The sequence below is a fragment of the Haliotis rubra genome, unplaced genomic scaffold (assembly GCF_003918875.1).
Source record: "Haliotis rubra isolate DU_JTF1 unplaced genomic scaffold, ASM391887v1 Scf457, whole genome shotgun sequence".
NCBI classification, from domain to species: domain Eukaryota; kingdom Metazoa; phylum Mollusca; class Gastropoda; order Lepetellida; family Haliotidae; genus Haliotis; species Haliotis rubra.
The window spans coordinates 734,616-760,283 of NW_025767143.1; the positions used below are offsets into that span (position 1 = coordinate 734,616).

General features: G+C 39.5%; 1 protein-coding gene across 2 annotated transcripts; it reads right to left on the bottom strand.

Moving 5' to 3' along the window:
• Nucleotides 1–1,122: 1,122 nt before the first annotated feature.
• Nucleotides 1,123–23,807, bottom strand: LOC124290092 (palmitoyltransferase AKR1-like). Of its 2 annotated transcripts, XM_046726781.1 has the most exons (4): nt 23,094–23,807; nt 2,527–2,598; nt 2,003–2,074; nt 1,123–1,662 (listed from the first exon to the last, which is right to left on the bottom strand). In XM_046726781.1, exons 1-4 carry the CDS (start codon nt 23,728–23,730, stop codon nt 1,262–1,264), a joined length of 1,182 nt encoding a protein of 393 aa, XP_046582737.1. In that variant the 5' UTR covers nt 23,731–23,807; the 3' UTR covers nt 1,123–1,261. The 2 variants fall into 2 exon arrangements, with proteins under 2 accessions (XP_046582737.1, XP_046582738.1); XM_046726782.1 differs by lacking the exon at nt 2,003–2,074.
• Nucleotides 23,808–25,668: the final 1,861 nt, after the last annotated feature.

Consider the following 25,668-nt stretch of genomic DNA (forward strand, 5'->3'; position numbering starts at 1 on the left):
ACGGATAAGTAAAGGCGCCACGCGCAGTGTTAATAATCTATTTATAGATACCGAAACGATCTGCAACATGAACATGAGGATGTGTTCATGGTTTTTATAAAATGATGATGGAAATATTTTGGGGGGAAAATCCAAGCAACAAAATTCAGTTACCCTTCCCCTGCTGATATCTTTGACGGAGGTGAATTGCTAGATAGATTAATTGATTCGAAAGAAAATACGCTTCCTATTCTCAGCAGCTGGCCGAGACGATTTTCCATCGGGCATGTAACTCATTTTCACTCGCCAATTGCAATCTGTCAACTAAAATATATTAAAAATCACATGCCTATAACTTGCCTCTTTAAATATCATTCACAAACCACGGATACCAAAGTACCACAAGCATAATACATCAACAACGTTCTCAATCACGTACGTTTCGCCGGCGGTGACGCCATTGTGAATAGTCAGTGGTTGTCCCCCCTAACGTCAAAAACGAAGTGGGCGGGGCTTATTGTACTTTACCTAAAAAACAATATGTTAGATCAGGAAACAGAGAAAAGGGGGAAGTGTTTGTCATTCCGGCATCCAGGGTTAACAAATATGAGATGTTTTGGGTGATGATTGTCATGTGTTTGATTTTGTATATTGTGTGTTTAGTCACTGTAGAAAGGGTACATTTCCCTGTGGCACCAAAAAGGTTAAATCTCAGTAGTAATCAGCTACAGATGTCCATCCTTCCCTTGTTAAACGATACCCAAAACATGGTATTTGACAAATACTGTTTGTGCTGTATGGCACGATGCCAGCATTGCGCCGCTCTCTGTCCTATCTGGCCGAGAAGACGGCCGGGCACCTCAGTGTATACCTGTGACGTCACCAGGAGTGTGACGTCACTGTCACTGTACAAATGGCGCCATGTCAGCTGAGGTCACAGAGTGCAGCGACATGTAAACAAACAGTTTGTTGTTGTCGGTTTCACAATTCGCGACATTCCCAGAACAAAATAAACACAGAATTATGTTAAGACGGGCGACGTTTACGTACAATCACTCACCGTTCATGTTTACACTCACTTCACAATTTTCTTACCTGATCCTGCGAGGTTACAAACACAACAAATGACAAAATGTCTGAAAATACTTTCAACAAGTTTTATTTATATTCACAAAGTAAAAGGAAATCACGTGAATCGTGACACACGACAACGTGGACGGCACACACCGCGTCAGTGTCAGTAACGACATGTGCACCGTCGCTGTCCACACCGACACCGACTTCAGTGTCCACCACGTGACTCCATGAACTCCACCACTCGCTGATGTCCCCAGTGTCTCGCCCACCAGACCGCTGTCCGCCCTTTGTTGCTCCTGGCGTTGATGCCCACCACGTTCCAGGACACGATCAGCTTCACCGTCTCCAGGTCTCCCACAATACAGGCCAAGTGAAGGACGTTGTTACCGCCCCTGTCCACCAGCGACACATCAGCCCCTCTACCCACCAGGAACTCCACCACAACGCTGTGTCCCCTCCGTGCTGCCACCATCACCGGTGTCCTGCTGTAGTATCCTCTCGTGTTGATGTCCACGTGACCCGCTGCCAGGATCCGCTTCACTGTCTCCAGGTCACCGGCCCCGCTGGCGGAGTAGAGGCGGCGGCCTGCTGCTGGTGATGGAGTCGCTGCAACACAAAGTAAACATCAGACATCTGTGTCACACATCTACAATGTCTTCATCATGTTGATACGTGACTCGGACATTGCTGCATCGTTTAAACAATTCCATCATGGCTGACAACAATACAACATGGCGGGAATGTCAACATGTGGTTTCTGGAATTATGGATGGTGTGTTTAATACAAAACTTTCTGTTGAACCAGAAGTTGTAGCAATATCTTGTGTTCGGCTGGAGAGTGATGATGTTTGTTGAACTTTACAAGTTGATAATGTCAGTACAACTGTTGTTTGGTATTTATTAGGGCAATAAGATATAAGGCTGCCTGCTGGGTTTTCCCACCTACCGTGTGGATCAGGGTCGTGTGTGGTCAGTGGCGTTGGTGGAACCGTGGTGTTCGGGCTCGGGTCAGTCGAGGCTGAAACAGGGAATATGTTGTTCAGAAAACTATATATAACACACACGTATTATAACTACTGGCCTCTGCAGGGATTGGGATAGATAACTTTGACAATGGGCCATTTTCTGGATTATTAGTCATTTTCTGAACCCAATCCCTGGCTCTGTTTTTGCCTTTCCACATATGTTGTGCCTTTCAATATTATGTACTATTAAATTCTAAATGCATCTCTGATGGAAGAATATATTGTTCAGTTTGATTGAGATAACGATTCATCGAGACCGAGTGTCTATGCAGGAAAAAAGTAAAACTTCTTATATTTAGTTTTTACAGTTTGAAATGAACGTCGATCGATATAATATGTTAGACTCATCCCTCAAGTCAGAATCTCCACGGGTATATACATTAGCGTGATAAATGTAGGCAAAATTAAGGACTGAGCTTCCTGCCTGCTGGGTTTTCTAACCTACCGTGTAGATCAGAGTTTTGTGTCTTCACTGGCGCTAGTGAAGCCGTGTTGCTCGGGCTCGGGTCAGTGGAGGCTGAAACAGGGAATATTTTAGTCAGAAAACTATACATAGCACGTAAGCATTATAACTACTGGTCTCAGTTTTCGTTCCCACAAATGTTTTGCCTTTCAATAGTATGTATGAATAAATTCAAAATAAATCAGTTATAGCAGAGGTATTAAATATTAATATGTGGTTTGATTTGATTGAGATACCTGTTCATAAAAGACCGCGTGTCTCTGGAGGAAAAAAAAGAAACACTTCCTAAATTTATTTTTACAAATGCTCCTCTTTGTTGAAATTTTGTAACTGAATAGATTGTTTTTTGGGTTTTTTAAAATATAAACATTAACGGTGAAACTAAAGAATCTGTTCGCCCCCAGGGTTGAGGCTAGGTTAGGGGCGAGTATATTCTACGGGGACTTAATATATATACATACATCATTATTCACATTATTACACTGAAAGTAAAAGTAGATAAAGAAACAAAAACATCTGCACTTATACCTACTCATAATTCCTCTTTATGGAATCACCACCTGGTTAGTCTGACTTCATTTATCGTGACTGGAATTCAAAATGCCTTTCCATTATGTCCCCACCCCACCCCACCCTTCCTGTTTAGTGTACATGGTATTTTAGGCAATATTCCGTAAATTCTAATGTGAAGCAGATTAAAACTTCAGTGTTTATCACGCAATGTGTAGGGCAGCATGGCAACTTTCCTCGGTGTTTGTGCAACACAGTTGTAATTTGTGTCAGGAAAACTCTGTGAAGCATTCACAAAATGTCAGCATATCGAGCTATGCCGGTGTAAGATTGAAAACATACCCGCGTTGAAAAGGTACCCGGCGGGTACTTTTTCAACATTGAATTATTACCCGGACTCACTTTTCAACGCCCGGGGTCTTTTTTCAACATTGAATATTTACCCGGCTGCTATTGAAAAATAACCCGGGTCACGTATTGAAAAGATACCCTCGTTGAATAATGACCCTCGCTGTTTCAACACTGTCAAGTAAGATACATATGTTAAGATATATACGCGTATGCAACGTACCGGACATCTTTGGTTTGATGCAATGTGCGAAATAGCCACTGGTCCGCTAGTCCGTGGCTAGTAAAATTCCAGTCGGGCCAGTAAATCTCCACAGTCACTGGGCCGACTGGCAAGTGAACTTTCATGGGGTGATTTTGAAAACATATAATTCTCTCCGACATCATGCAAGATTATGGCCTGATAAAAATGTTCATCATATTGGCAGCTTAATGATGAAACTCGTGTCTACATTCAAATTTCGGGCAAGTGATATGTTTTGTGGGCTAGACACTTTCAGGCATAGCTTGCCCGACTGGTAAGTACAATCTGCAAACTATTTCGCACACTGGTTGGATGGTGAACATAGACACATTTTAGCTCACCTGGACAAACTTCAGATGAGCTTATGTCGTTGACTGTATGTCCGTCGCCGTGCGACATCTGTAAACATCATTTCCGAAACTACTTAGCCGATGAGACTGAAACTTGACATACATGATCCAAACCAAGAGGACACCAAAGGTTGTTAGAGGCATTCCGATCCAATTTCAGATATGGCGACTACAGCGGCCATATACTGAAAATGACATTTTCGCTCTTTAGTCCCCAATTTCTGCAGTGAATCAGCTGAAAGTTGATATATCTGTGCCAGATAGCAAACTCAACAGATTTGCTTTACTTCACCATTTTACCTGTTTGACCTGTTATTCGGCACGGCCTTTAATTTCAGTTATACCTTTAAAACATGTTCTCTGAAACTACTATCTACTTGAGTGATGAAGCTGAATTGTTTTATATGTCTTCTTGCAATATGTATATGGCCATATTGAAAATGCCATTTTGCCCGATTTGTGACTCATTTCTCCAGCAATTCAGCTGAAATTTACTATGTAGGTACTGAATAGTAAGAGGGGCGGTGGGGTACCCTAGTGGTTAAAGCGTTGGCTCGTCACGCCGAGGACCCGGGTTCGAATCCCCACATGGGTACATTGTGTGAAGCCCATTTCCGGTGTCCCCCGCCGTGATGTTGCTGGAATATTGCTAAAAGCGGCGTAAAACCAAACTCACTCACTCACTCACTGAATAGTAAGAATCAACAAAAATAGTGCGGGTTTTGTTGTGCATCGCATTTTACCTTCATTATAAAATTGCCATCTTGTCTCATTAGTGGCTCATTTTCGCACCGATTCAGCTGGATTTTGTTAAATAGCAATGCGTAACGAATGCATATCATGTTACGGATATGGCTGTGTGTTTTGTTTTGACCTCTTTCGTTGCGCTAAGCACGTTTCCGTAAACTACAGCGGCATGGCACTATTGTTTCTGATATAGTTGTGTTATTGTAGGTCTATGTCTCTTTGATTAATTGTATCATGGCGAGAGTACTTTTGTACTGTTGAAATTGGACCAGTAGTATGTTGCACGTTTCATAACGTATGACAGAAGTAACTTTGTCAGCGTTCCTTGAATGTTGTATACCGTGCGTGTCAAATCTCGTAGATTGTAGTAGAATTATAACTTATAGCATGAACTATTTTCAAGTGTAGATGTCCAATTTTGTTAAAACATGTTGATCACACGTTCTTTCTAACTGTGATATGGATATGTCGTTGTCACAGACAAAACTCAATGTCTGTTTTAATGACCTCTTTGTGTCTGACTGGGTGTCTGCTAATGACAATATTCAATACACAACTTCGATCACTGACCACATGCAATTTGAACACCTATCAGGCTATACACCATAAACAAGACGCATTGATTTATGGCCGGAGTTCGGTCGCTGTCACATTATGTAATTACACAAACAGAAAGGTGTGATACTTGAACACATGTCATGTTATGATGTCTGTTGATTGCAAAATGTTATACACAAAAAATGAGCATGTATTTACAAAACCCAACATCTCTATATATACACACACAATGAGCCGTGGGGGCATCTGCAAATGTTGAACCAGCCGTTACACTTGAGTGCACACCCACCCGCTCTGACTGGGTTCGGTATCCCGGCTCCTTCGTTTCTTGGGCAGTAAACCCAAATACAAAATATTGCACTTTTGATTTGCGATTGTACGCTTATAATTTTGTTTATATGTTTTTTTCATAATCAGCAATGTATATTATATGTGATGAATAAGTGATAATTGTGTTTTAATTATGTTTAATTTTTTGGTTGCATGTGACCTTTAAGTTTATAGCTAATTCCATTTAAGCCTTCTTACTACGAGCTGCAAGCTCTGAGACAACTTGTCTAAGACTACAATTACAAGCGAACACAAAAAAATAGATATTTGTAGCAGTTTACCGCTTCAATGTTTCTCTCATCATAAAGCGAGTTTTCCTTAACCGCTAATTCCCCACCTCTCCTAAAAACAAGATTTTTAGTTTTATCTAAATTTACAGTTAATCCCCAGTTATCTGCATACGATTTTAAAGTGTCTAACTGGCACTGAAGACCACCAAAAGTATCTGACACAAGAATTACATCATCCGCAAATAACAACATTAGAATTTCAAGTACATCTGGAAACAATTTGTCTCCATGTTTACCATAATTTGTGATTTCTATAGGAAGTTCATTTATAAATAATGGGGAAAACATTGGACTCAACATACAACCCTGCCGTAAACCAAATGTACCGTTAACTCGGATTGAACTCTGACACACGATTTCACTGTTTTATATATACTCATGAAAGCAATTTCCAGAGTTTAACTGTATTTACAAAACCAAAAGCTTTTATAAAACCTTCTTCTACACAGATTTTTCTCGATGATAGCATACAATGTGAAGATATGGTAAACAACTGAATAGCCCTTCCGAAAACCAGCTTGAGTTTCAGAAGCTTTATCTTTAACATTTTGCCCATTTTGTTAGTCTTTCATTTAAAACACAAGTATATATTTTCCCGTGTGAGCTGAGTAAAGGAACTAAAATTGCTCTACTCCACATTTGTTGGAAACAACCATTTAAAATATTTTATTGAACATTGCTACTCAAAAGGGCATTATTTTAGATTCACTTGTTTTAATCATTTCTATAAGGACGTTATCAATACCTGGAGATGTACCATTTTTCATATGTTGTATCACATGGATTCAAATCACTGTTTGGACACTGTTACGCAGTGGAAAATTAAATTAAAACTTCATAAATTTTGACTTACCTTTCAATCAACTAAATGTGAAATCCCCTTATTATCAACTAAACGTGAAATCCCCTTATAATCAACTAAACGTGAAATCACATTTTTAACGCAATGAGAAATGTGAAATAAACTAATAAATCCTGAAGTTTAAACTTAATATGAGGAAACTGTCCATCTAGCAACTGTCAAAATGTTAATGGATAATTCTCTCGACTATGTGTATTTCTATTTAATCTATACTTTTCTTGCTAGGTCAACGTCTATCACGTGCAGAGATTTACGCATTAACAACCGTCACTAGCGCCTAAAACTGAAAGTTTTAACGTCTGTATCATAGCGGTCGACCTTTGCACAGAATACTTTTCTTGCTAGGTCAACGTCTATCACGTGCAGAGATTTACCCATTAACAACCGTCACTAGCGCCTAAAACTGAAAGTTTTAACGTCTGTATCATAGCGGTCGACCTTCGCACAGAATCTCGTGCAGCATGAAAAGCTAATGTCCTTGCCGCGCGTGTATTTGTGCTATCAAGTACTGTGTCCGAGAACATCAGTTCTTCACGAACCCTTCAGAACAGACACTAATTTTAAAAAAATGAAAATCTAGACTTTCGCAATCGTATATTGCTTTCATATGTTATGATTAACATGTATTTCAAGTTTGAACAAAATCGGTGAAGAAATGAAATTTTAGAACATTCTACCTCTACACCCGTTACATAAAACACACAAGGTGCGACACTCGCGATGCTAGAAACCTGATCGAAACTGGACAGCCCGATTCTACACAAAATATTGTGTTGAGCTTGTAGGTCATGCTTTTACCTTTCTATTCATCGTATTCAACTTGTCTGACTGCATTTCATATTTGACCACTGACCCTCGCATTAGCACTACCCTCTCCTTTGAACAAACGTCTGGCCTCTCGTCGGTAAACATCGACAGTTTCCGTAAATCTTGATTGCTATTTAAGCCGTTTCGAGACAATAAAGCATATGCCATTTGTAAACAATAACACATATGCCATTTCCAACACCGACATGTGCGTTGATATTTCGTGTCAGCTCGCTGTTGTCTCGAAATAGTACACACAAAACAGGGATCTTAACGACCATATTGCTTGAATATAGTTAGTATTAATGTAGTTTGACTAGGTATAATTCGATGATTTGGTCCCATTTCCTCCAGTTATATGCTGGAAATAAACTGAACGCCTAGTAATAGTAACTAGAAAATGGTTGTTACCACATTATGTAATTAATGATAAATGGATCTAACACATTTGAAACACATAACTGATTAATTCGAACATTTATTTATGCAAAAGTGTAAGTGTGAAAAAATAAAAAAATAAAGAAGAATATATTTATGGTTTTTCATACATCATTTCAATATACATGTAACATCTATATCTTTTCTTCAATTTTGCATGGGGTTGATCATGGTGACACAATATAAGCATTGATCTTAAAGTATAACAATAGTCATGGTATGGCAACATCTGCGTGATGCTACCGAGAAGGTGATTACACATCGGACCACTGGCGTGTTATCTACTGGATATGGAAAATCACATCACTATGATTATATAAAACTGAATATACCCCTCCATCCCCAGATACAGCAGTGGCTGCTGCAGTTTTTTATGTCATCGGAAAACGGACACATTATGAAATATTAATAGAAAGAATCCGATAAACTGTTCACAGAACTGCACCATGATTGCAGTAGGTTGTGAAATAATCATGGTTTGAAAAGGTGAAAAAATATCTTCACATTTCTCACATCTTGTTTTAACCAGACATATTCAAATCCAAGTCTAAACAGAATATGTTTTATATGAGTAGCCCATATTGTACAGCCAGTGTCGTCCATTAGATAGATTTGGCGAGGCAGTCAGTGTTCATCCAAATACAGTAGCTTGCACCAATACTTAATATTTAACCCTTGGTGTACTCAAGTCTGAGAGTGGCTCTGACACAGTCTGACCAAACCATATCATTGTTTGTTGTTTTACACATTTTATGCTGTACATCTTCAATAATTTTACAATATGGGGTGCCCTACACTTCTGCACCATAACACACTATAGAGACAATAATAGCATCAACTATCTGAAATATAACTTGGCATTGTATATTTCCAACTTTCTTTTAATACATGTACAATGTCATATTTGCCTCTTTACTCTGTGTACGATGAGTAGTTTGTGCTTTAGTCCAAATAAGTTTAGGTGGTAACACAATATCCAAATATCATAAAAAGACACAATTTCGAGACACACCATACAATTTTAATTTTTAAAACAAATCACAATAGTGAACTGGTCAACAATTTCAGAGAACATTATCCAAGCAAAATCGCTGATTGTGTGTTGAAATATAGGTATGTATGCACTGCTGTAAAATATAAAAAAGTAAAGCAAAAAGAGTCCATTGCTGCATTTAATCAAGCGTGTTACCTGCTACCTGGCTGAATAATTGTTGATATCAAATTATGTGATTATTGACATGTATCAGATCTATTCTAATATCACCATGGTTATCATGCTCAAAATGATCAATATATAGCAAATGTATACGCTCATACTGGCTTCAAGCCATAAAACCTGCAGTGCTCAGGACAGGTGTCATAAGTAAAAATCACAAAGAGTGGAACGTATCTGTCTAAAAAGTTCATCTACAAATATATGTACCCTTATGGCAAGGTATGCATTTTTAGGGTAATCTATTAACATACTGATCATACCGTGTATTTTTATATATTCAGTTTAGTAAAATAATGTGTCAAATGCATTGTATCGAGCAGTATATCTCTGTGTATTTTTGTGTACAGAGAATTTGATTCTCCATGTTTATTGCAATCATAAACATTTCTGAATAATATTGGTATACCTTTGTCATGTTGTTTTGCAAACCGATTCAGACACTTAATGTGACAACATTCAGATAACTACCCCATACATCCCCACCTCCACAAACATATATCCCCAGCCAACAACCAGACATCCTACTACTGTAATGTCCATCCCCACAACACCATACATCCCCAACACCTCAACCATACATTCCCACCCCCAAAACTCTAGATCCCTACCCCCACAACCATGCATCTCTCACCCACACGTGATTGGGGGATTTGGGATTTGTGGTCCTTAGGGTGGATATCTTTGGTTGTGGGGATGGGAATGTGCAGAAGTGGGATATATGGTTGTGGGGATGTAGGTTGTGGGTGTGTGGATTTGTTGTTTTGGGGGTGGTGATGTTTGGTTGTTTGTATGGGAATGTGAGAAGGTGGGATGTTTTCTTGTGAGTGTGGGGATGTAGGTTGCTGGGGTGGGGATGTGTGATAATAGTGGTGGGTTTGTATGGTGGTCTGGGCCGGGGTATGGTTGCGGGAGTGGGAATGTGCGGTGGGATGTATTGTTGTGGATGTGGGGATGGGTGTTTGTTCTCACAGGATGCAAGCAATCAGTTATCATCGATGGGGTAAGGTCTGAGAGCAGAGAATTAAGGTATGAAGTACCACAAGGCTCAGTCCTGGGCCTAATTCTGTTCACTGTATATACCATACCCGTTGGTGATATAGCCCGAGCCCACAATCTCAGTTATCATCTCTATGCTGATGACACTCAGCTATATCTCGGATTCAAGCCACAAACTGCATCTTCTGTACAGAATACCCTGCAGACAATAACACATTGCATAGCTGAGATCAAATGTTGGATGAAGGGTTATTTTCTGAAACTAAACGATGACAAAATGGAGATTCTCATCATCAGCTCCAAACAGATAAAATAAAAGTTCAAGGTCCCTGGAGTTCAAATTGGAGACACGTTTGTTCAACCAGAAAGCCATGCTCGAAATCTAGGTGTCATCTTTGACTCAACATTAAGCACGGAAAATCACGTTAGTATCATCTGCAAATCTGCAAATTTCCACCTAAGGAACATCAGACATATTAGCAGGTACATGGACACACCATCAGTAAAATGCCTAATCCATGCATTTGAGACATCACGCCTAGACTACTGCAACAGTGTACTCTGTGGAACACATCAGCAGTGCATGGACACGTTACAGCAGTGCATGAACACATGTATGTGCACATAACACCAGTCCTGAAGGATTTACACTGGCTCCCTGTAAAGGACAGCGTTGTATATAAACTTCTTGTGTTGGTTTACATGTCCATTAATGGGCTTGCTCCAATGTGCAGGGGTGGGATGTCTGGTTATTGGGGTGGGGATAAGTGGTTGTGGGGATGAGGATGTATGATTGTTGGGGAGGGGATTATGGGTGTGGGGATATGTATGATTGTTGGGGAGGGGGATATGGTTGTGTGTGAGGAGATATGCGGACGTGCGATGTAGGGTAGGGGGTCTATGCTTGTAGTGGTGTGGATGTCCAGGCGTTATGTGTCTTGTTGGGGTGGGGATACATGGTTATAGGGTGGGGTGTAATGTAGTGGGATGAGATGTCTGGTTGTGGTGAAGGAACAAAGTGAAAGAAAACAAGCTTTGTGAAAGAAAACAACATAATTGCTTAGAGATGATTATTTACGGCACACAAAAGCAATAAAATAAAATTATTGCAGTTTCATTAGGATAACACTGAATATTGAGATGTGTATGTTTTTAAAGCCATGACAACACCAAAAACACTATCACCGTCAGTCACCTATAGGATATCGGATCAATACAGAACAATCTCACAGGAGAGAAGGAATGTAGCCATAGTTCTGTCAATGACGTATAAAATCCACGTTCATCAATCACGGCTTTTCACCTTTTTGGTAGTGCTAGTGTCGTGTAAGGTTTTGTTCTCGGTATAATTCAAAGGAAATTTATGTTGTACGAAAACTAACGTTGCTATCAAGTTTGATGTTCTATATACGCCTTAGTGGACAGGTAATAGCGGATTCATATACATACTTCAACGCGTCAAAAGGTCAAATAAAATAAAACCGCAGCTACATTAGAATATCAGTAGATTTTGCATTTAAAAAAGCGTGTATAGTTACGTTTTATTTACACCAAGGTGTGCCCCAGTTTCCTGATGGAAGCTCTTCAGGCCCAATTTCTCGAAACAAGCTTAAGTCTGAGTTTTGACTTAAGTTAGAGTTTTTACTCAAATTTGAGAAAATGTATTTCCCAGAATGAACTGAAATCGATATAAAACTCAAACATAGTAGAGTTGTTTGGGGTTTGTTTTTTTTTCAAAATGCAGTTGAGTTAAACAAATCAGCTGTTTCAAATTGTCAAACTCAGTTTGAAATTTGAGTTAAATCTTAAGTTTGTTTCGAGAAATCGGGACACTGGCACATCTGCCTTGTGAGGGACTCTTAGCGGTCCGGATTTGGATTTGAAAAACAGGTTGTCGTTATCCAGATTGAATTTTTCACATTTTCGCCGAAAGTTTGATTTTTAGACGCCCACTTTGGGTAGTTCCTACTGCTTTTGTAATCTTAGATATCCTTGACTTCTTGTTCTTCCACATTGAATAAAAGTGTTGAAATGCAATGACTTTATCAGTGTTATATTCTTTTGAAATGTGTAACATTTTTATACGGACGTGCATCGGCACGATATCAAAGATTTGGATGTTCCCGTCTGGATCTGCGGCGTCTATCAAAGACAGGCACAGTCGTCCAACAAATGAGTTATTTCGGTCTCACCGTATGGACAGCATTTTTAACAAAACATTTTGATAAAACCATAAATATGTGTACACAAGCCATTCCACACGGAATTGCGAGAGACCATATTAAAACACAAACACGAATCTATAATTAAGTTATATTGCTAGAAATATACATAAATAAGTACATGGGTAAAAAGCTAATCAACGGTGTTTCAATTGGCTACGTACGTTTACAGCGTTAGAAACAGCGAGGGTCATTATTCAACGAGGGTATCTTTTCAATACGTGACCCGGGTTATTTTTCAATAGCAGCCGGGTAATTATTCAATGTTGAAAAAAGACCCCGGGCGTTGAAAAGTGAGTCCGGGTAATAATTCAATGTTGAAAAAGTACCCGCCGGGTACCTTTTCAACGCGGGTATGTTTTCAATCTTACACCGGCAGTGCAATTCTCACACAACTGTTAACTGAGGCGGAAACTGTAGCTGACACAACCGTTCTTGTTGTTGGAAGCAGCGTGCTTTGATATACAACAAGTGTACAAACACATGGCAGTGTGAGGTGGTAAAGATCGAAATGTCGGCTGTACGAGTGATTAACATTCTCCGTCTGTTTGAGTGTTAGAAATAACGAGAAAAAAGCATAGTTGCCTTTCCATGATCTACATTCTACTGCATTTTTTAAAAGTGTTGCAGAAATACATGTGTTCCACATAAAGGTTTCAGTGTTAAAAGAGCTAAGCTACAGGCCTTCAATGTAAACATTCAGGTGATACTGTCGGTCGTGTGCTATAAAGGGGGAATGTATGCTCATGGGACATAAGTATTCGTCAGTCGGCAAAATTCTCATAGACTTGCATGTTATTTAGTGTAGCTGTAATAATTTTCATAAATTCGGTTTTCGTTATTTGGTTGTCAAATTTTGCAGGTTGTTAGGAAATCATCTTGGTCACAGATACATTATTTCCATGTAATGTTCCTTCAAGTATTTTCCGCATTGTAGTTACATGAGCAACATATATACAACCTTGTGTATTCTTTCCCCATAGACTGCCATGTTAAAAATTGTCTTAACCATGTGACACGCATCAATCAAAGTGCAGTCATTCTTGAAATACTGAATGGAAAATAGAACGGAAAATATGTCTTTGCAGCTGAGATGATCCATGACACGTGTAAAATATGAACAAGATCAAACGACAAATAAATTCAAGATGATGTTTCTAGCAGCACCAAGTTAACAATTAAGTCTATAGAAATTATGCACAATGACGAATACTTATGTCCAATGACTGTATTTCAATGCAATGCAGTTATTCATTGACGCAGAACACAAGATATAGACCCGGGCCAGTTATATTCGGACACTTGACGTAACTTCCATAGACTTGTAAACATGTTAATTTAATGTAGCATAAAGAATTTTCATGAATTTAATTTTCGTATGATCCAAGTCAAATTTTGCACATTTGTGAGGAATCATCGTACCTACAATCACATAATATTTGTTTAATTTTCCATTGCTTATTTATCGAATGACAACAATTTAATCAACACGTGCACAGTGCCGTGATTTCCTTTAACATGGCGGCCTATGGGATTGTGCATTGTGGAAGTATAAGTAAGTTGATAAATGTGATGTCATTAGTTACATAGGGGTCAGGAGAATTGAACTGAAATTATGAGCGCAGAGCAGAGATGATTTCAATTTTTTCTGTCAAATTTGAGAAAAATCTATTCTAAACTCACCTCATGAAAATTATTTATGCTACACTGAAATATCATGTAAGTCTATGGAAATGACGTCAAGTGTCCGAATATGCACATGAAACACATCCGTTACTTGACTGGAGAGATTTAAAATAATCTCATAAAATCTTCCGTGACTGTTGTAAATGTTATCAGTTCAAAGGATGAAACTTAAAAACTCCTGTAACCTTCATATCGATTTACACTATTTCGTCTAATTTCCTAAATCAGTTTAAAAGTAGAAACTGAGAACTTACCCACCAATAACGAACGTCCTAACACGAGCCACACATCTGCCTGCTAGTTATAAAATGCCTTGACTGGCGACGCCACGACCGCAAAGGTGCCAGCTATGACGTCATTGTGACGTTTCAGGTTAGGAGCATGGCAACGTTTGGCGCTTGACTGCTTGTACTGGGTGCCGTTCCACTAACCGATCTTATCTGAGATCAATCATAGCAAGTTACACCAATTTTACAATCCTCTTAGCTAAAAAAAAGTTACACCCGTTCCACTAATCGATCTTAGGCTGTTTGTAGCCGGTCCCGATCTTACGATCCGATCCAAGCTTAGATCGAGACTCTTTCTTGCGAGAGATAGAGAAATGCGAGGAAGTAGTTTTCGAACCAAGAGTGTAAACGTGCACACTCCGGCACAGCGATGACTTATGCTGGCTTGCCGTATGGAACTCTGGGTAGGAGAGTGGTAAACGTGGAGAGAAAAAACCTCGAGGAAAATGTTAGGGTAGTGAGCACCTTGGTTTCAGGGGCAAGTGTGGCTGAACGCCTCTACCTAGACTAACAACTAGTCTCTGAAATGAACATATTTTACTGACAAAAAGTTCATAGTAAAACATAAATGAAATATAATGAAAAGGAGCCCTGAGACTTTCTTCATTTTCAGACCTGAAGCTCGGGAAATCTAGACTTGCCACATTTTCTAGACTTGCGTTGGCTTTCTTGGATATATTTGCTTCAGAGTCTGTACGACAGACTAGCCTCTACCTCGCCACAAGCACACAGTCTGATAACGTATCTAGAATCTAGTTTAGTCAGTAGTCTTGAAAAACACGCGGCCTGCCTTAAAATTTAGAATCCCCTACCACATAAGTCGGGTGAAATCAAACATATTTGTATCTTTTTGTTTCAGAACATTGTTCACTTCACGACCCGTCCCTATTCTTAACCATGACGTTGTAATATTGTTGTACAAATGTATTACACCGACACCCTCGGCTGTGTTCCCATGACGACAGTGGTCAGACTGGCCTGACATTTGTAAGGCTTCAGTGCAGTGTTTGTTTACATCACAGAATTAACAAATTCATTTCATGGTTATTAAAGAATCGACCGATCCAGTCTGTTAATCAAAACTGACGCATGCGTCAATTTTGGCCAATCAGCAGGCCGGGCGCGCTTTGTGGATTTGTCAGACTTATTTCCGGGGTCAAACGATGCCTCCAAAGCGATGTGCTTCGAATTATGCCATTCACACTTGCTATATCTATTACATATTGCTGCGATTTCATGTGTACCTTTAACACAACCATTACGATCAAGCCAAAAGATTTGAGGCGGATCAAGTAGTGTGATAGGTCTCGCGATCAGTTAAATGTCGGCATATATCGTTCACGAAACCTACGTCTGCTCGAAGGTGAGAATTTGCACGAATTTCGACACTTTCGCACACGTGCAAAATCATTACCAATGAATGACAACAAATAGCAGTTTAAGTCTTTGCGAGTGTTATAAACACGGACATTTTTTTGTAACTGCAAAAATGTTTTTGCTTAACGTTTTTAGTCAATACTGGGCATTGAGTTGGTACGCCAGAAAGCTGAAATGAGACAGGCGAAATCAGATCGCTTTAAAGCCGTGACACAATGTAAACAAATCTGACAGCGACCTAATTTCGGTTAGGGTCCACCGAAATAGCAAAACTTGTTACATTAAAGGACAATGTGGTGGATATTGTTGCCTTCGCTCTTAGATATTCTTAAATTTGTCACACATTTTTTGGATGTTTTATAGTTTCACAAGCACAATTTGAATGCCTAGTGACAGTATCTGTTAATAGTGCAAAATATTCGAGGGGTAATATGTTTTTATTCAAACAGAAATGTAGTCAGTGTCAGCAGTTGCCTATCCAAATATCAAAATTAATTCAAATGAGTGTCTATAAAACCATGCCTTAAATATTTTAGAATTTGTTTAAAGAGATGGGACCTTGAATTGAATTGTACCTTACTCCGTGTGGATCGGAGACGAAAACTATGTGAGAAGAATAGTGACTTTCTGGAATATTAAACGGAGTGAAATAAAAGTATATTTCTTAACCATGAGAACATTATTTGTTTTGAATTTTTGTTACAAAATAATTTTTTTACATGTAGGGGAGGTATATTGGTACATTTTAGGAGTAATAACAGAACTGTCAATTGAATTAATTCACTGGACATGATAGCAAGGTATGTTTTAAAAATCTTGCGTCCTTAAGTAAACGTGGAAAGGTAACAAAATAAATAATAATCTAATCAATTATAAATAATTACATAATTGCCTGACATATCAGATTCATGTGATTTTAAGGCAGAACTAGGCAAACAAATTAAACACTATATACCTATCATGGCAGAACAATCACGTGGTACTAACTAACTTGTTGACTCTTGTTTTAAGATATCTTTGGGTTTTTTAAATAATATATTTACTAATAAAATTATTCTGAAAGTGATTACTAGTATCATAACTCTTAAAAAAGTTATTTCAACACCCAGAAAATTTGAAAAAAGGCAACGTTTTTGTCACACCCTGATCAGGCATGATTCAGTTTGAAACAGAATAAGTTACAAAATTCTCAGTTGACTATTCATGTAAGTGGAATGAATATTGAAACATATACACTTAGGGGCAAAAGAAACGATACCAAGTAAATTTCACAACGTGAGAAAAAACAAGACGTCATAAGCATAAGGTGACAATTGATATTTTCAGAACAATCAAACAACTACAACATATCGTAAATTCATACAGTCATAACCAAAGAAGGTACAGATATTCAACAATTAAAGAGGGTGGGGTCGATTGTCCAGTATTCGATCACGTACAAGTTTACACAGTCCCACTGAAACAGTCATTTGAGCACATTTTACCACAAGTTAGAGTCAGTATCGAGTGTGTGCTCCTCCAGCATCGATACAGGCTCGAACTCGACGTCGGGCAGATGACGTCAGACGTCTTATCACCGGACGTTGGATCCTGTTCCACTCGTCTTGCAGTGCTCTGGCAAGAGCTCTCCTGTTGGCAGGCGGATGTGGTCTGGCGCGAATTTGCCTCCCAAGATGGTCCCAAAGGTGCTCAATGGGGGAGAGGTCAGGGGAACGTGCTGGCCATGGTAAGACGTGAACGTTGTTAGCGTTAAGGAAACCCCTAACGCGCTGTGCTGTATGGCATGGAGCATTGTCGTGTTGGAAGACAGTTCGGGGCTTCTGCTGCAGGAATGGCAAGACGACTGGTCGGAGAACCTGGTTGATGTACCTTTGACCATTCAAGTTACCGTCTACGATCACCAAGTCTGTCTTTCTGTCTCCAATTATGCCTCCCCAAACCATGACGCTGCCACCGCCGTAGGGCTCCACTTCTTGTACGCAGCAACGTGCAGTACGTTCACCTCTGCGTCGATGTACCCGTATCCTGCCGTCTGGTCTGTTAAGGTGGAACCTGCTCTCATCTGTAAAGAGTACTCGAGCCCATTGCCTGTTCTGCCAGCCTGCAACTTGGCGTGCCCATCTCAGACGTTCACGTCGATGTTGACGGCTCAGTGCTATGCCACGGAAGGGTCGGTAGGCGCGAAGGTCGTGCAAACGTAGCCTCCTAGACACCGTTCGTCTGCTGACACGATGGCCGAGCGCTGTCTCTGCCGATGACGTCACCGTGAGGAACCTGTTACGTAAGTGTAACACACGTAGGTAGCGGTCTTCAGCGGCGGTCGTGACGGGCGGCCTACCACTCCTGGGTCTGTCCGACGTTCTGCCTGTTTGCCTGTAACGTGCCATAAGCCTGGTGATCGTCAAACGGATACAGTTGAAGATTCGGGCAACATGGTCGTGGGTCGCACCAAGCTGGATCATTCCAAGTGCCCGTTCTCTTTGCTCTGCTGTTAATCTTGGCATGGTCGATGATGTTAACGTTGTAATCTGATACTGGCGAACATTTCCATGTGCTTTTATACTCAATACGACCCATGCACGTCATTTTGCACGTGCATGAAAAATTGCCAGTCAAATGCATTTTTCATGACTTTCCATTTCCAAATGCATGTATTTTGGCGCAGGTCCGTTTAAGTTGCGTTCGTGCGAAGGTTTTCTGTTCCAAACCACCTAAAAAGTCTGAGTTCAAATCCAATTTGTCCCCCATTAAAGTTTGGTATCGTTTCTTTTGCCCCTCAGTGTATTTAACCCAGATATGATGTAATACTTCTTAGAAATCATCAGATTTTAAGGAGGTTACCAATATTTGAAGACTGAGCCAAAGTAGTGTTTATTAAGATGTTGTTTTTGGACAAATTGTTCAAGGTTTGTTGATGGTTATTTGGAAAATGAGCTTCATATTAAATTGCACACTGGTTTGAAGGAGGTGAATGCTTCAGGACATTTTCATGTCTGTTTTCCTAAACATTTCAAATTTTGAAACAACTTTAAAATATTTTTTGACACTGTTAAGTATCCCAGAAAAGGAAATAGATCAAAATCAGTGTTATGTCCCTCCCTTAGGGATATGGTCTCAGATGTAATAAAACAAACAGTATCATTGTTTAAGAAACAATACTGTCAGTATGTAATTTTATTGACAAAAAGCTTTGAACATATGATATATTCTTTGTGGCTTATTTACATTAGTAGTTAGCAGTTAAATATCTGAAGAAAAGGCAGTATATTTGTATTTTGTGTAACATTCTACTTCAATCCTAGTTAATTGTTTGGATAACTGTGTATCCTCTGTTCAAATATTTTGAATCACAGGTTTCCTATTTCTGGAAGATAGGTCAGTGTACAGGTGCAGACTGTATCCTGGATCTTCTTTGTGTTCTGGTGCTGTGACGTGCCTGTACATACATGCTGGCAGTTCATGAAGTCCAGTATTATGGAAGTTTGTAAATTAAGTTTCTACAACAAAGTACACATAGAAAAAACATTTGAAAGGATTTGCTTATATTCAGTGTCATTTCAGGATGGTGTACAGATTTTGAAGAGGGAAATGTTACTGAGAATTGCTGCAGATTAGCTGCTGAATATTATTTTTATTCTTGGTACGTCAGATACATCCATGGAAACATAATGTTTACAGGCCCAATCACCTTTTCCAGATTCCCTCGAAAGATCAAATATAGATTATGCTGTGATTGATTTGTTTACATTAATATATACAGACAAATAAGGTGCACCTAGTAGTAGACGGGAAATATTTTTCTACTTTGTTCATTAAAAGGTAGAAAACCCATGTTTTCACATTATTGATGTAACTAAATTTGAACAACAGATAAATGAATACACGCGCACTGTTGACAATCTATTTATAGATACCGAAACAATCTGCACCTTGATCATGTGGCGCTGTGTTCAGGGATTTTCTAAAATAACGATGGGAATGTTTGAGAAAAACAAACAAACATAATTCAGTTAAAAAAAACCCCCCTTGCTAATATCTTATATTTAGACGGACGTGAATTGCCAGATAGAGTATTTGGTTTGAAAGAAAACACGCTTCGGGTCAGGAGCAGCAGCTGGCCGAGACGATTTTTCATCGGGAATGTAACTCATTTTCACTCGCCAATTGCAATCTGTCAACTAAAATCTATTAAAAATAAAATACGTATAACTTTCCTCTTTAAATATCATTCACAAACGACGGATACCACAAGAGAATTCATCAACAACGTTCGCAGTCATATACGGTTCGCCGGCGGTGACGCCATTGTGATTAGTCAGTGGTTGTCCCCCCCTAACGTCAAAAACGAAGTGGGCGGGGCTTATCGGCCGGGACTGGATCGGTCTATTAGGGGACGCTCGCGGTGAAATGCTCGCTCTTCTTCTTCTTCATATAGACTATGAAAGCCACCACTTTGGTTTCTCTAAGATTAATTTTAGCTATCCTAAGTTGGTCCTGAGCAACTTAAACTTTGGATCTTAACTTTACGATTGACTTGGGTAAGATTGGTTAGTGGAACGGTAAGCTGATCGTAACGTCACACTAAGATTGGGATTTTAGGGTTTACGATTGGCGTAGGGCTAAGATTGGTTAGTGGAACGGCACCCTGATCAACAACTCAGTATGGAAATATTTCTATCCAACCGAAGTTTGGCCTCCGGTTTTATCAGATGAAAGTAACATATTACAACACACTTCGTGTTAACTGTGCCATGACATGGACACGAATTGTATAAGCATATTGGGTACTTCCCTAATTCACTGACTGTTTGTATCCAAACTTCTAATATTTGTTTACAAAAATATAAATAAATGTCAATTTCAATGCATATGTGGATATCATTAGGCTCCAGAGGCTTAGATGTAAATAGCTGCGATCATTCTGTCAAACAAGACCATTGTCGTACTTACACTGAGTTTAGACACTAAACATATCCTTTAAAGACAATGTGTGGTTTTCTGAGTTTATTTTAAGTGTAGACTGCATGTATTCCTCTACTCAGTCCAGGTGTGAAATACATACCGAGATATTTATGTTCATATACAGTATCCATAACACGTCCGCCTATTCAGAATACCAAGGTTTTAGTCAGTTCCCTGTAAATGTCATGCAATGATTATTGGGTCTGGGGTTGTACTGTACAGGTCTGAAATGAAGGCTCTGGCCTGAAAACACCAGGTCGAGTCTTGACGAGTGAGTCTGAAAGCAGGTTTTACTGAAAGCAGGTCACAACATTCGAAATAGGAAGTGGTTCTGTGTCCTGACGAAACCAGCTCGAGTCTAATCAAGTGCAAAGGTACAGAAATAATTCAGTGTGAAAATAGCAGAGTTGAAATAAACAATACAAAGGCAATATTGTTACGACAGAGAATTAGTAATAGAAATAATGTTAGTGATAATAATATTCACCTCGCAGCATCAGTGGTCAAGCTAGACGGAGGTTAGACATCCAGGGAAAATGAAATGATCTTCACACACCACCTGATCTTGATGCAATGTAGGATGAGATATGTAGCGCTTGCCCCACATATATAGCCTCATTCCTGAAGTTGTACATGGGTATATAATATGATGAGATATGTAGCGCTTGCCCCACATATATAGCCTTATTACTGAAGTTGTACATGGATATATAATATGATGAGATATGCAGCGCTTGCCCCACATATATAGCCTCATTCCTGAAGTTGTACATGGATACATAATATGATGAGATATGTAGCGCTTGCCCCACATATATAGCCTCATTCCTGAAGCTGTACATGGGTATATAATATGATGAGATATGCAGCGCTTGCCCCACATATATAGCCACATTCGTGGAGCTGTACATGGGTATATAATATGATGAGATATGTAGCGCTTGCCCCACATATATAGCCTCATTCCTGAAGCTGTACATGGGTATATAATATGATGAGATATGCAGCGCTTGCCCCAAATATATAGCCACATTCGTGGAGCTGTACATGGGTATATAATATGATGAGATATGTAGCGCTTGCCCCACATATATAGCCTCATTCCTGAAGCTGTACATGGGTATATAATATGATGAGATATGCAGCGCTTGCCCCACATATATAGCCTCATTCCTGAAGTTGTACATGGATATATAATATGATGAGATATGCAGCGCTTGCCCCACATATATAGCCTCATTCCTCAAGTTGTACATGGATATATAATAAGATGAGATATGTAGCGCTTGCCCCACATATATAGCCTCATTCCTGAAGTTGTCCATGGGTATATAATAAGATGAGATATGCAGCGCTTGCCCCACATATATAGCCTCATTACTGGAGTTGTACATCGGTATATAATAAGATGAGATATGCAGCGTTTGCCCCACATATACAATCTCATTACTGGATTTGTACATCGGGCGAGGGGGGACAGCGGGAAGTGTGGCTATTACATTGCAATGATGGGCCAGCCTGACGAAACGAATTCGAGGGTGGTGGTGGGTCAGTATTGGGATAGTTCAGGCTGCATAAGAGGGGCGGGGTCCTGGACTGTACTGGAACACTGTAATGTTAAACCAACAAAGACAACGGCACATGTTTATGATCGTAATTCATATCCAGCGTGTTCCAGGGTGGTGTGTCAGTTATTCACTGATGTTAACTGTTTTGTTTTACTGATTTAGTTCTATACATTACGATTTGCTAACAAAGATGTGAATAAGGGGCACAAACAAAGATGTCGATAAGGGGCACAAGAAGCCACAAATGTCCTGTGAACCCCGTGTTAACGTGGCCAATAAACAATACGTTAACATGTACCGTAAAGCCTATGTTGCCATGCCCAATAAACAATACATTGACGTGTTCTGTGAAACCTATGTTGCCATGCCCAATAAACAATACATTGACGTGTTCTGTGAACCCTATGTTGCCATGGCCAATTAACAATGCGTTAATATGCTCTGTGAACGCTAAATGATGTTCACAATAAGCAACACGATATTTTGTACACAAGTTTGCAAACAGCCTTTGAAATGAAAACGTTTTAACACTGTCATGTTTGGACCTGAACGTTTTCCACAATGAAAACGCTGAACATGCACGTCCAACATATTGTTTCAAAAGCAGAGGACAAATATTAAATGTGCATGCAGTATGACTGTAAAACATTGGCTTAATTGAAACGAAATAATGATGTTATTCTCATATCTTCTGGTTGGAATATCAAAACAGAATGTTAATTAAGCGTTAAATCTCTGTTGAAGGTCTCACCTGCTGTAGTTCCAGGAAACGTCGTGGTCGAAGTTGTGAGTGACATCTGCGACAATGACGATGTTGTCAGCGAGCTTTCATTTCCTTCACTCGGTTTTACCTCTTTCCTCATACCACAACTTCTATTCAGCGCAATAAAGTCCTCTGAGAGTCCACTGATTACTTCCTTTGTATCAAGCAGATCTTCTTTGGTCTGGTTCAGTTGAGTGGTTAAACTCTGAATGTCTGTGGGTAACCTCAGCTGGATTTCCTGTAGGTCATCCATGCACGATTCAACCTTGCTTCTCATCGTCACACAACTTGTATTCAGCGCAATAAAGTCCTCAGTAAGACCAATGACTTTTCGCTTTGTGTCACAAAGATCATCGTTGGTCTGATTTAGTTCGGACTTCAGCATCCTTGCATCACGCAAGTCAGCAACAGTCCGATTCAGCTGTGATGCGCGGATGTCTTCGGTCAATCTGCGACGTTGTTTTCGAAGACTCTTTCTGTAAGTGTCTCTATCCCGTTCAACACGTCTCAGCTGTTCTGCCAAGGTTTTGAGTTGTGACTTTGTGTATTGTACATTTGCCTTAACGCTTTGAACTTCCCTGAGAACATGTCCGGTAATAATGTTGCCAATATAGTCTTCGTTCATGATGTCGGTTATAGCTTGTTTGACGAGAGGCTTTATCAAGGGAGGGAGGAATCTTCCGGTCAGTTCTTCTTTCAGTGATGACTTATTAGGTCTTCAGACGAAAGTCTGGAAGACCTACTGTTATTATCCGAATATTATTCTTCTTTTCTTCTTCTTCTTCTTATTATTTGTACAATTTTTGTGACAGCTCTCCTGACCTAACCGCTGGGCCGATTTTCATGAAACTTTCAGAGGTGATAGCCTGTGTGCTGAAATTGATACATAGTCGAAAAAATCCAGACTTCCGGCTTCCGGTAAGGGCAGAGAACCCAAAATGTCAAAATATTTCAAACTTTTCCAACGTCTATATCTCCAATACTATTAGAGATAAATTGACCAAATTTTCACTCAATGTAGACACCAACCTTCCCCATGGATCCAACCATAGCCGAAGTTTCGCGGCAGAATAGATTTTCCGAAATTTTGAAAAAACTGAAATTTTTGCCGATTTCCTCGTTTTGACGGTGGCTGTCTTTAAAAATCTTCTTCTCCAGAACGGCATATAGTACAATCGCGTTCGATATATCATTTTAAAGCCCACCCTCTGGACTACTTAGGTTGTTCAATGCATATCGATATCTTGAATAGTTGAAGAGTTATCGCCCTTGGAAGTCAGTGATTTTTTTAAGACGCATTTTTATAGGGTTAAGAAAGAGGTCACAACTCTGCGGAAAATCGATGAATTCCATCTTCCATAGTATCAAACTGTAGGTAATTGGATGGGAAACATTTTTGCTTCACATCATGGTTATGAAAAAATCAATAATAACGTCACCATTACGACGCAAACACAGCCTTCGCGATTTCGCAAATTTCTGCACCTTTTTGACGGTGCCTCTGTTTAACAATCCTCTGCTCCTGAACGGCAAATAGTACAATAGTGTTCTATATATCGTTTTAAAGCCCACACTCTGGACTAGTTAGGTTGTTCAATGCATATCGATATCTTGAATCGTGTCGGAGTTATTGCCCTTGGAAGTTGGTCAATTTTTGGCCGAACGCATTTTTATAGGGTTCACAGCTCTGCGAAAACACAATGGATTTTCTTTTTGAAGGTACCAAACTGTAGACAATAAAATGTGGAACAATTTTGCTTCACATTATCATTATGTAAAAGTCAATAGTTACGCCACAATTACGCCACAAACAGCTAGGGACATTAGGATTTCGCATTTTTCCAGTTGTGAGATAGCTGGAGGAAGTGTCGTAAAATATAGCACCACTGCCCGTGTCCTGGTTTTCCTGTGCCCACAGAAATAGTTCCCTCTTTAACAGGCCGTAACTCTGTTGTTCATAAGTCTACATTCAAAAGAATTAGTGTTCTGGAATTGCCAGGATGTGATCTCTCCAGCAGTCTGCAACATGTACCAGTAATCTCTCTTATAGTATATGTTTTTTCTGCAGTTTGTGAATTTTCCGTTTGTGTCAGCAGCATTGAATCAATGCCAAATTAATCTCAGGTTGGAACCCCGGCCTTTAACCGCACCACAGTAATGTTTTAAAGGTTGGGTTGAGTTGAGTTGGGCTTTTACGTCGCTTTATTCCAGCCAGCCATATAGTGATAAGAACAAGTCTGCATTAGTACACATGGTAAGTACAGAGTCAAAATGAGTTTTATTTAAAAAAACATCTATTCATTACGTTGTCATTTAAAAACAGAAAAGTCATAGCACTAAATTTAAAAGCAGGCAGTTTGTTAGTCACATCACACAGTTGCAATTTATAATACAGATAAACTTCCCTCAGGTTGTTCACTATCAGATGATAGCGCTCACGCGGGAGAAAATATATCTCCTATAAAGAGACTACCACTGCAAAGCGTGGTCCACGTGCAGATATGGGAGACGATGTCAATTTCAACGGCAGATGTAATTGACAATGACAAGGAGCTGTCAAATC